Here is an 11498-nt window from a genome sequence, read left to right as displayed (position 1 = left end):
CAGCTCAGATGGATGGAGGACACAGCAGCAGCACATGGGGACCCTTCATGATTCCCACAGCAGCAACTGCTAGCAGCAGTGTGAATGGGGAAGGTCTGTTCCAGGGCCAAACCAGATCCTGGCTGCCTTCATACACAGCTCAGGCCAGAGATTTGGGGGTTGTTGTGCTCAGACACAAAGGAAGACACATCCCACTTCTCCCATTCCCAAGCACTGGAGGGGGCTGGATCACAAGGCTCTGCAGCCCAGCGTGCTGAAGCTTCCCCAGGGAGAGGAGGGCCAGGGTAGCTGATGGGCAGCAAGCCCCTTTGGTAGCCAAGGGTTGCCTGAGAGCTGTGACAGAAGAGGCTGTGCGTGGCATCAAGCAGCGCTCCAGCACGGTTCCAGTCAGCCTCTGCTGGGTGAAGCCACACGGCCCTACGCTTGTGAGGAGCCCCAGTTTGCTGTGAGGTGTTGCCCAGTCTGCAGTCACCACAGAGCAGCATGGAGGAAACCAGCACCCTTCAAAACAGCACCATGGCAGTGGGCCCAGGGTGCCGGGTGACAACCAGCTGTCACCAGTCCCGTTCTGAGGGCTCCCGGTAAGGCAGCCCCAGCTGAATGAAGACATCTCTCTCTGTAGGGGTGGGCAGAGTATGGCCAGATGCCACCTTGACGCCCCCAGGGCCTCGCACCACAGCTGAGCTGAGGGCATGCTCCGAGAGGCTCATGCCCTTGGTCTTGGCCAGGGCTCGCATGGAGCGGTTGAAGTGAGCCGAGCCAGTGAAGTAAAGCAGGGCGCAGGCAAACTCACTGTAAGGCACCACAATGATGTCAAGCCGGCGGTGACGCTGGGCTGGCCCGGGGAGGCGGCACACCCCCAGGTACTTCTTCTGATCTCCGTTGTCCTCCTGACTCACCAAGTCATCCGTAAGGAAGCCTGAGGACAGAGAACAGGCAGAGGGGAGCTGAATGATAGAGGCTGACACCCCTACCCCAAATTCCCCACTGTCCAGACAGGAGCTGAGGTGTCTCATAATACGCTGCGGGACCCCAAGGGCAACCCAGCCTCAGCCCGGACAGCCTCAAGCAGACAGGAGAAGCCATGCTGAGCTGCAGCAATACTCCCTTCTTAACACTGGCTGCAGAGCGGCCACTGGAGCGGGTCCAGGACCAGGGGCAGTACTCTAAGGACTTACAAGATATTCTGTCCTTGGGAAAACTGACCACCTGCTGCCCTTCAATGAATGCCATTCACCTCATTGCCTTCTCGCCTTAGCCATTCTAGGAACAGCTTCCAGCACCATGTGCCAGTCTCCAGACCCCTTACCGCTCCTGTGGAGGCTGTCAAGCAGCTTGCCGAACACCCCACGGTGAGATTGTCCATCTGGGTGAGTGACCAGCACATCCACATCTCCACAGGTGGGTTTCCCCCGACGGTAGGAGCCACATGCCACACACACGAGCCCAGGCTTCAGGGCAAGGGCAGCTTGTCTGACCTTCAAGAAGAGAAAGGGGGATGAGGAGTCAGAGACCAGACACTACTGGCACTACTGTCAGTCATCAGCTCTTCAGGGCGCTGGGCTGGAGCTAGGTTGGGTCAAGCAGGAAGATGCAGCAATGCTGAGGCGGCAAAGTACAGCGTAAACTGTCAGAGCTTTCAGTTTCTGAGACAGCAGGAGAGAAGAGGGTTTTCAGCTCTCCTGTGGGCCAAGAGGGCAAAACTCACTAGCTCTGTCCACAAGGAGAATCACTTCCACACGAGATAGTCACAGGTCCTGTTTCAGAAGTAGAGGCGGGCTCATGGAGAGTCTCCCCAGCAGGACCCAAGACAGGAGAAAACCTGCAAGTGTCCCTTAGAGTCCACTCCTGCCAGGAGCTCTGTCTTTGCAGGAGAGCTGGGCTTCCTGACCCAGAAAAATCACATATGTTGCAGTGTTTTAGACCTAATGAATCCCAACATTTTGCTGCCAGCAATCAGGCACATATAATCAGAACTTCCCCTAACACAGCCACCTTCCAGGCTGGACCCCAGATCCTGTTTTGTGCAGACAGTGCTAATTCTGATGGCTTCATTCATTAAATGCTTAAGAAAGGCTCCCAGGTCCTTGGACAGGAGTAAAGTATTCTTGGTCTGATTGTGCCAATCACCCTGCTGGCAGCAAATAATTAGGGGCTCAGCAATTCCCAGTGACGAGGCCGTCACAGAGGCTGGGGTTCAGGGAGGCAGCGTCCATGCCCAGAGCCCCTTGTCACTCTTGGGGATCATCCTTCATTAGCAAGAGATAAACCCATTAACCTTTGCCCCAGAGGTGCTCCAAGAAGCCACAAGCCTTTCTCATGCGGAGCAGGCCCTCCTCTGGTGTCCTCGCCCCCCTTCTGGCTTTAAATGAAGATTTCTAGAAAACTCCCAGCCCCACCCGAGAGCCTAAAAGCTCCTCAGATCTCGCTGTGACAGGCAGCACAGACAGTGACTAATCCCTCATTCTCTCTCCTGGGCCTGGATCAGAGGTGTGTGCGTGTGTATGGAGGGGAGTGCAGTAATCCCATCAAGATAACAATAGACCCACCCCCAAGAGCCAGCTCCTCGACCCAGCCTGCCTGGGAAAGGGACCACTCACCACCAAAATGGCTAATCCGGCACACGGGACTGACACCCCAGCAGGAGCCTGGCAGGAGTGTATTCTTTGTGGCCAGGCCCTGTGGCCGAGTGACAGGGTCATGCTGGCTGCTGCTTCCATGGTGATCAGAGAGCACAGGGGTAGCAATGACAGTGTGTCCCCCAAGCTCTCTGCTCACATTAGGGTACACTGGCTTAGCACTCCATAATCCTGGAGTGCCATGGCATACTAGAGCAAGCAGCACCCATTGCAACCTGGATCCCCTTCACTTCCAGCAAGGATATCCACGCTCTGTCCTCCCACTGACAACTAGCTCACAGGGTGCTCACAGCTTCCTTTGGAGAAGTAGCACCAGGGAGACATCTCGGAGAAGATGAGAGGCAGGAAAGAGGAGCTGGGAACCTGCTCATCCCACCATGCCACACACAGCCTTTTCCAAAGCAGTGCGTAGAACCGACACCTGTGAAGTATCCTCCTTGCCAGGCACTCAAACTGAACCTTCCTACAGGGCACAATAAGGTGTCTTCTGTGCCCATGCCCAAAAAGGGTCCCCCAAGCACTGAACCTGCTCAGAGGAGAGGCCGAAGAGCTCAGCTGTAACAGCGAAGGACATTTCCACAGCATGCACCCCCCTGTCAGGTCCCAGCAGGTACTCCACTCTGAGGGCCCAAGGCTGAGCTACTCACGGTCTGTTCTATCTCTGCAGCTTCCTCCCGAGGCATGCGCTCCAGGAAATCTGTGTAGTGCTTCAGGCCCACAGCTTGCTGGCTGGTGAGAGTCGCCTTGGTGCGGATATCATCCAGTGTCCGGAAACCCTAGTGCAGACCATGAGATGATATTCAAACATCTACTGAGACTTTACCCTTCAAATACTTTCAACCAAGATTTGGGGAGACTGTATTTAACCTGTCTCAAGTCCAGGCCAGTCACAGCTTCTGAGATCACACTTCAGGCCTGGTTCCTAAAAGAAGGGATTTAGGCAATCCCACTACCCACATGCACCTCTAATCTCCACCCCACAATGACTTTGAATCTTAACTAAACCTGACAGAAGGCTACTGTTCTTAAGGCAAGTGATGCAGGTAAAGGAACAACACCCAGAATACCTCAATGAGGGAAAGCCTACAGTGTGAACAGAACCGTATTTTAAAAATACGGCAAAAAAAAAAATACAGCAAAGATTCCACTCACAAATCAAACACTACAGGAAACCAGGCTTCATTAGCTGTGCTCAGGAAATAAGTTGTTTTTAAAGAAGGAACCCACCCAGTGGCCTGGGTTGGCCCAATTACTTTAACTTCATTTTTACAACTGCCAGACAAGGTAGACGGCTGCTCTGACAAGCTATAGGAGCCAGCGACGCCAACAGGCCAGCAACTGGATCAGGAGCTCTCATGGCCAAGATGCCCTGGCTCAAACCTGGCTCTTAGCAGTGTCATTGCGGTGAACAGTGTGAGATGAGCTCCAAGCAGCAATGCTAACGGAAAAGGTAGTGCATCCCCCACTCCTCCTATTGCATGTCTCTGTTGCCTATCCTCCACCCAAACTCAAGTCTCAACCGGGTGCACCCCGTTCTCCCCAAACACACCCACAATGGGACTCAGCCTCACAGCTCCTCCCGTAACACCAGACTCAAATCCCATCTGTGGGTATTGGCAATTGGAAACTATTTGTGAAAGTAATTCTCCTGCACTCAGAAGCAGCGTTGAAACCCTAGTCTGAGAACCTCTTGTGTAAGGCACTAAACTTACCTGCTGGTACCACATCTGAGCTGTCTTGACCCCTGCTCCCCAGATGTTGGAAAACAACTCCAGCACAGGCACACTCTCACTGATGTGATCCAGCTTGCGCAGATGCCCACTCTCCAAGATCTCCAGGATCTTCTCCGCCATTCGCTTCCCAATGCCAGGGATTTTACAGGCTTCCTAGCAAGAAACCAGAGCCACTACTGGAAAAGTGAAGATTACAGACAAGCTGGGGTGTTGCTACTCAAAGCCTGGTTAGCCATTTGATCAGTGATTCGTAAGGGTCAGGACTAGTTCTGACTGCTGCTCTCTTCTCTAGGCCATGCTTACATAGGTTACATTAATTCAATGCCAAGTGGAAAAGGACAAGCACGCGGAACAGGACCGAAACACTAACACAATGAATGGCTGGACTGTTACAGCCAATTGGGCCTAGATCCAGTTAGTTTTATATATTATCTCAAACGCTGGCAGTTGCTGACGCTTCAGAGGAAGGTGAAAATGTCCCTGCATTGAGCATGGAGAAGGCATTTATCTCATGGGTGCTCAGATCTGGCCATAAAAGACTCAAGACTCCCCTTTTCTGCTCATCTGAAAACACCGCAGGTGGTCAATAAATACAACTTGCACTTGCTACACAACTTCCATCAAAACCCTCCCACAGGAGGGAATTGCCAAGGCCTGAAGAGAGATTATTCCATGCACAGAAACAAGAAGCAATTTGGCTCATAACAGAATTAGGATGCTGGCTCTGTCTCCCTGCTCCACCACCCTGGGAAGGTGTTTTACCTGGTAGGAGGTGACTGGTTTGTGGTAGCTCTTGAGTGCATTGATGGCTTTGGAGTAGCCCAGAGCTCTCCACTTGTCCCCCTGGACAGAATAGGCTTTTGCCAGCACTTCCAGCTTCTCTGTAATGCACTGGTTGTGGTTCTCCTTCTTGCTGTTGGAGGAATGGGCACAAACCCACTTGCTGGTAGGCTGGGCCACCGTGGAAGAGCTGTCACTGGTCTCCTCTGATGATTTCACAGGGTAGCATCCAGAAATCAATGCTTCCAGATCTCCCTGGGTGACACTAGCATCTTCTCCTTCACTGTCTTCATCGTCAGAGACTTTCTTTAGGGAGAGGTAGAAAAGCAGCCATGTGAGAATAAGTGCATGCCTCACATACGTCCCCTTGGCACAGGCTGCTCCTGAGAGTACGAAGTCAGAGCACTAGCCAACCTTCAGGGCATGCAGTGCTCAAACTGCCATCTCTGGAAGCTATGCACATCAGAGCTTTTCATGCCCCAAGCTACACATGTACCCCTTGAAGCTACATGCACATCTCTCAAAGCACAAGGGACTAGAGACTGCCGTCCACCTGTGGTCCAAGCACACACACACCTCCTACAGCCAAGCCCCCGAGACCTAACTGAGGTTAAGTGAGCGACTGCTACCAGCAGCACGGCATGACAATGCTGAAATCCCTGACTTAGGGAGAACCTGACTCCCTGCTCCCACTGAGAAATGTTTCGCTGGTCCGGTGGCTGCATTAGACACATCTCTCACATTCAGACTCTGCACTATCCACCCCATAAGGCAGATGACATGAGATAGCCACCGAAGCCTGTTTTCATGTTACAGACACAAAATCTTAACAGGGTAGTAAATTACAACCCCCCCATTTTCCCCATGGCTATCTGCAAGAGAAAAGGGGGAGGAAGGAATAACACAAAGGACTCCACATTCCTCAGTGACAGAAGAAAGAACCAATGTATACATTTGCTGATACCCTCAGCATTAGGATGCCTCTGTGTGGACTTAAGAAACAATGAGCCTTGGCTTCAGGTAACTGAACAAAAGCAGATAGAAGTGGGAAGCCGCACAGAGGCTTTGTAGACCGCTTTGCTCACTGGGGTCCCCCTCTCTCCTGATGTATAAACACAGGAGTCTGTGAAGACCCAAGAGCTGCTGTGCTGTGGAAGTAACCCTGAATGGCACAGGGCTGTTTGGGATCAGTCCAGCAATTACATGCAGCACACAAGTCCTGTTACGAGTTTCTGCAGAGAATCAGCCTAACAAAGTCAGAGCCGTATCCTTACAACCTCTGGCTCTGCTAGCTAAGCAGGTTTGGAGACAATTCCTGCAAGGTATAGAGCTGAAGTCTTTAGGCAGAAGAGGCAGGATGTTCCCCTTTTGTAATCTTGTTTTATAACTCTGAAAACTAGGTCAGACTGAGGATTTGATAGACTAAAGCAGTTTTATTTGCCTTGAAACTGTTGAAACACAACTCCCTTAAGACACTGTTCCCTCTAAGGGCAGCAAAGCCTCAGAGTGTTCAGATCGGTTAGTAAGCCCCTTAAAAGCGTTTAAGGAGCATGTTATCCAACCACAATGCAAACAACTCTGCAGCTGGAGCATGCAATTCCCAACCTCTCAGCCAGCAGTGTCACATAGGTGAAACAGCACATAAACCCCTGACTCTCTACGCTTCGCCAACAAAGCTGATGGATTCTTTACAACCATACATGCAAAACCATCTAGTCCCATTAGCTTCTAAGATACTCCAGGATCCTACAGCAGCTGACTTGCTAGAGCTGGGTAAGACTGGGATGCGCGTGGTTTGGTCTGAGCACAGCACAGGAGCCAGGAGAGCAGCTGAAGCCCCGTACCTGAGGCAATACGCCACTTGAGAGGGAGGCAGGCAGCCTGGGGTAACAGCCCCGGGGTTCAGTTAGTGAATAACTGGCACCGCTTGCAAAGGCTGCCTTGCAGAAAACTACTGCATCCAGATGCCAGTCTCACAGTGGTTGCTACAGGCTGACTGGTAACAGGGTTTCCTCACAGGGGTTTAAATCCAAACACAGAACTCCCAAGCAGCCTCTGTTCAGTATGAGACACTGGCACACTCATCACTTCAAGTTAAAAAAAAAAATCCAACCAAGCTAGAAAAGACTCTGTGCTTCAATGGGGACTACTTCTAAGCTGAGATTTCAGATTCAGCTTTACTGTTGTAGGTGGGTCTAAAAAGTGGTTTGTACTGTCTTTAAAGCATATCCCTTGAGTTCTCTTCTCCTTCCCAAACTCACATAGTCCAAAGCTTGGAACAAGGGATTTTACTGAAGTGTCTACAAATATTGCTTTTGCGCACAGACTAACAGGAAATATCATTGCTGGAGGGGATTTAAAAGAAAAAAAGGCCATAAGGCTTCAGACTCTAGCAGCTGTCTGACCACGCAAAGTAAATGTGAGCAGAAAGCAGTGCACGTGCCACAGGATCTGTAACAGTACAAAAGATCCTTTCTCCCATTAAGTGTGAGATTTGTTAATAACGATTGCCACTCAATTAGAGTTCCAAAAACCAGCAAAGACAAAGGTGATGCATTTCAGAAGCAGCCAACTCTGCCAACAGCACACTGGATAGTAAGTCTAGGGAGAAAAGATTCCCCCCTACACATATTCAAGAGAAAGTCTAAAACAAAGGAGCCCTCAGGGGGCTGCCAGTAAGGGAGTAACTACAGGATTTTGTGAAACAAAATATGAGACTGTGTTAGAAAACAGATGCCTGCGTTACAAGGCAGCTGCTGCTCTAAGAGGTCTGGGGTAACTTTGCTGCAGATAGATTTGAATGATGCCAATGCCCCAAAAGAATTCAGCAAACTTGAGCAAAAACAGAGAAAGGAAAGTTAACAGCATGTTGGAGAAGCTGACTCACAGCAGAAGCCACTAATAACCCAACACAGATATTTTAAGCATACCACCACAATCATTCAAGTGGCAACCTGATCCACTGCACATGTGTCTGAACAGGGTGCTTGCCAAGGAGGGGAGAATGGGTCAGTATGGCTCAGGGAGGAACACTGGATGAAATATCAGAGAGCGCTTCCTGAAAGGGAGATATTCTCAGCTAGGGAATATTCCTCAAAAGGACGCAGGGGAAACATGATCACTGGAGTGAGCCTTGGCCTGATCAGAGCACCAGGACTGCTTCAGCTGGAAACGTTCTAATGGTGACAGGTATTTCAGGGGTGTTGTTTCTACTTTTAACACCTGAAAGGGACAAAGAGAAGCAGTAACCATGTCCACAGCCTGAGTCTGCCAGCACCAACCCACTGAAACATCCAAACGCCTTCCCTTTGCTGAGAAAATCTGGCCTTGTATCCCTGCAGGGATGCCCTTAGCCAGGAAAAGCAACATGCAGGATCTGTTCACAAGAAGGACTGGTGCGGAAAGCCTCACCTCAGCCAGCTGCTGCTGTCCAAGGGTGCCCAGGCCTTGCTGCAAGGAATTCCCAACTTCTGCTTCAGTATTTGGTTTCACCGCTCCCTCCTCTGCTGGGGGCTGGATCTCTTTAATGCCCAGGACCTGCTGCTGCTCTTTCTTCTGCAGTTCTCCCTCTTCCAGGTACCTGTCATGGATCAGATGCCTTAGTATAGGAGAAGGAAGACTTAGCCCCCAGAAGTTTGAATGAGAAATCCTTCTGCATGTTTTGGGATGGAGCAAACAACCCATGTGAATTGTACTCTCACAGATCACAGATTAATTACTCTGGTTTTGGCTCAATTCCCCAATTTCCATCCAGCTTGGCTGACCTGCAACTTCCACTCCTATCTACTTCACTCTTAGACTCTTTCTCCAAAATTTTGCCAAAACATTTGGATCCTAACCTGTGGCTGACTGCTGCTCCATTTCTTGTTTCCTCTTGTGCCTAGCTGTCAATTCTCTCTCTACTTTTCATCTGTAATAAGTAAGAAACACCATTTAATCCTCAGCATTTTTGAAAGAAATCTCCTTGTTATCACTGACGGATTAGGAAGAACTGCCTTTAGTACCTGTAGCAAGTGACGGGACTCCTCTTAGCACTTCTGGGCCCTATTCCATGTTTTGCTACCTCACAGAATGGCAACTGGTCACAAAATCACTAAATTTCACAGTCTGTATGGGGAAAAGTGACTTTAAGTCATGCCCACAGGAACTGCAAGGAGTTGCAGTCCGAGATTTTGAGCAGAGGTCAGATTTTAGTGCTGTTCGGTTTAGGATAGAAGCGCTGTAGAGAGGAATGACAGCGTGGCATTTGCATACCTGCGAGGGATAGAGACAACATAGCCAGCGGTACTCAGCAGCTTCTGGTCTCTGATGCAAGCACTTAGCCAGGATGCCTTCACTAGCTGCAATCCTGAAGGCAGCTTGGTTAATTTAAGGAGCCGAAAGGCCCGATCACAGTCCATGTCTTCAGCCACAACGATGTGTGTCACCTCTGAGGAGAGCTGGTTGTGTACAACACCCCCATTCTGGACAATCTGCTTGTGGAAGATCTCCACCCTGGCTTGGCCGATGCCAGCTTGCAACACGTAGGCAGTGACTGGTTTCAGCCACTCTGCTGAGGAAAACACAGGGGCAGGAGCTCAGTCACAACAGAAACAGTGTCCCAAACCAACTGGACTACATATCTCACATCGGACTTGATGGCACCAACAGTGGCAGGCAGTCTTTGGGGGACACCAGCTGGATACGCCAAAGCAACCTGGCCACAGCCTCTACAGAAAACACACTTGGGGGCCAGAAAAAGCCTTTTGGGGGAACAGCACCCCCAGTCAACAAGCTTGGGTAGGAGTATTATATTCCATGGCATGGGCACACAGGACTTACCCTCATGTATCTCTGTTCCTTCCTCTTTTGGGATCTTTGGAGGGACACTTTTCCCTGAGTCATCCCTCACCTTCTTCCTCTTGGGAAAGGCTTTGACAATCCCTCGTGGCTCCATAGGCCTGGTGGGAAGTTCAGCTGCAACTGCTGAATACCAGTAAGAAAGAGGGAGGTCGCTTAGAACAGCGTTACACAATCACAACAACTTAAGAATTCACTCATTTTGCTCGTTGACTTTGTTGGTTTGGGGTTTGTTTTTTTTTGTTGTTGCCTTCCAAAAACACTTGCCCTGAGGGAGGCACCTGGAAACAAGAATTTCAACCCACAAGGTCAGAAAAATTAAAGTTAGAAGCCACCAGAAAGCCACTTAAGAAGACCCTGCTTGAGTGCCTTAGAAACCACTAAACCTGGGTTCTTATAATAGAAAGTATTCAACTACTTTCACATTTTGGAGCTCCTTCCTGCCCAGCCAACAGAAGCAACTTTATTTCCCAGACATTTCTTAAGCACATTCCCATGAAAAGGAAAGGCCTCTCCTGCCAGGGCTGAAATCCAGTCACTAACAAGAAGAGGTAAAGCAGCTGATCAACACCAAGTGCTTCATAGCCACAGGAGGAAAAGCCCCAACCCGCTCCAGCTGGAAATAACATATTAGTAAAGATTAACTAGCCAAGTCCAATACAGTTACAACTATAGCTTTACTATCACAAACCTTGTAAAGGCAAATTGGAGAGCTTCAACTACTGACCCAGGCTACCAGGAAGTTCAGTTTTCTGTAGCCCAAACTCCTGAATCGCCATATATCCCAAGAGCCCCTTCCACCTGCCCGCAGCGTTAAGTCAATACCAACTCGGTTTCCTCTCTGTGCAGCACTTTGTGTTTTGCTTAGAGGTTTCTCACACACAGGACAGCAAAAACCTATCACATGAAGCCTGGAAGAGCTGAAAACGGTCCCACCTGGCCGTGTCTTCTCCCTACAGTCACCTTCTCATCCAAGCATTAAACACAATCCTCTCTGGAAGACCAACCCAGAGCTGGAGTGGAGTCCCTGCTCCTGCAAGGAAGAGTTCAGCTTCAGGGGAGAAGAGACGCAGCTACATGTCTAAAACTCAGCTTCACATAAACTTTTTTTGTTTTCAGGACATTTTAACCAAAACGCCACCTCTCAAAAGAGTAATACTTTCTATCAGACAAAAAAAAAAAAAAAACAAAACAAAAAAACACACCAAACACCACACCACGAAAACCCACACACAAAAAAACCCAAACAAGCTTTTCGGTGCCTAAGTCCTCTTCAGGACTTGGAAGAACGCTTTTCTAGGTACTATTTTACTGCCTCTTAACCAAAACACGCACGCCAGGTACCAAGCTCGCCTTGCCAGCATCCTCAGGCCACGAAGGCTCCAACGCCACCAACCCAGCTCGCCTCAGGGCTAGTGGCACCCAAAACCTCGGGGACAGAAGAGGATTCCCCAGAAACCTCGCGGCCGGGCCCGAGCCCGGGGGAGCCGAGGGCCAGGGGAGGAAG

At 50.1% G+C, this 11498-nt stretch overlaps 1 protein-coding gene across 1 annotated transcript; it reads right to left on the bottom strand.

The window, feature by feature from the left end:
* Positions 1-465: 465 nt before the first annotated feature.
* POLL (polymerase (DNA directed), lambda) lies at positions 466-10088 on the bottom strand. The gene is made up of 8 exons (XM_009894242.1): positions 9974-10088; positions 9407-9704; positions 8564-8750; positions 5135-5458; positions 4352-4525; positions 3287-3415; positions 1310-1478; positions 466-919 (listed from the first exon to the last, which is right to left on the bottom strand). The coding sequence occupies exons 1-8, from the start codon at positions 10086-10088 to the stop codon at positions 555-557; spliced, it is 1761 nt and encodes a 586-aa protein (XP_009892544.1). The 3' UTR covers positions 466-554.
* Between the last annotated feature and the right edge of the window lie 1410 nt (positions 10089-11498).

Source organism: Charadrius vociferus, unplaced genomic scaffold (assembly GCF_000708025.1).
Source record: "Charadrius vociferus isolate BGI_N301 unplaced genomic scaffold, ASM70802v2 scaffold711, whole genome shotgun sequence".
In the NCBI taxonomy this organism is placed as follows: Eukaryota; Metazoa; Chordata; class Aves; order Charadriiformes; family Charadriidae; genus Charadrius; species Charadrius vociferus.
Note: the sequence above shows the minus strand (reverse complement) of the source record. Positions and strands in the feature narration are given on the sequence as shown.

What these genes read in the sequence shown, in the direction of transcription:
- POLL (XM_009894242.1), bottom strand. Translation starts at nt 10,088, where the DNA reads ATGGAGCCACGAGGGATTGTCAAAGCCTTTCCCAAGAGGAAGAAGGTG. An exon ending in GACAGCAGCAGCTGGCTGAG is followed by an intron (nt 5,459 to 8,563) that starts GTGAGGCTTTCC and finishes CTCTCCCTAAAG; the next exon opens with AAAGTCTCTGACGATGAAGA. An exon ending in TGACAGCCTCCACAGGAGCG is followed by an intron (nt 920 to 1,309) that starts GTAAGGGGTCTG and finishes CTCTGTCCTCAG; the next exon opens with GCTTCCTTACGGATGACTTG.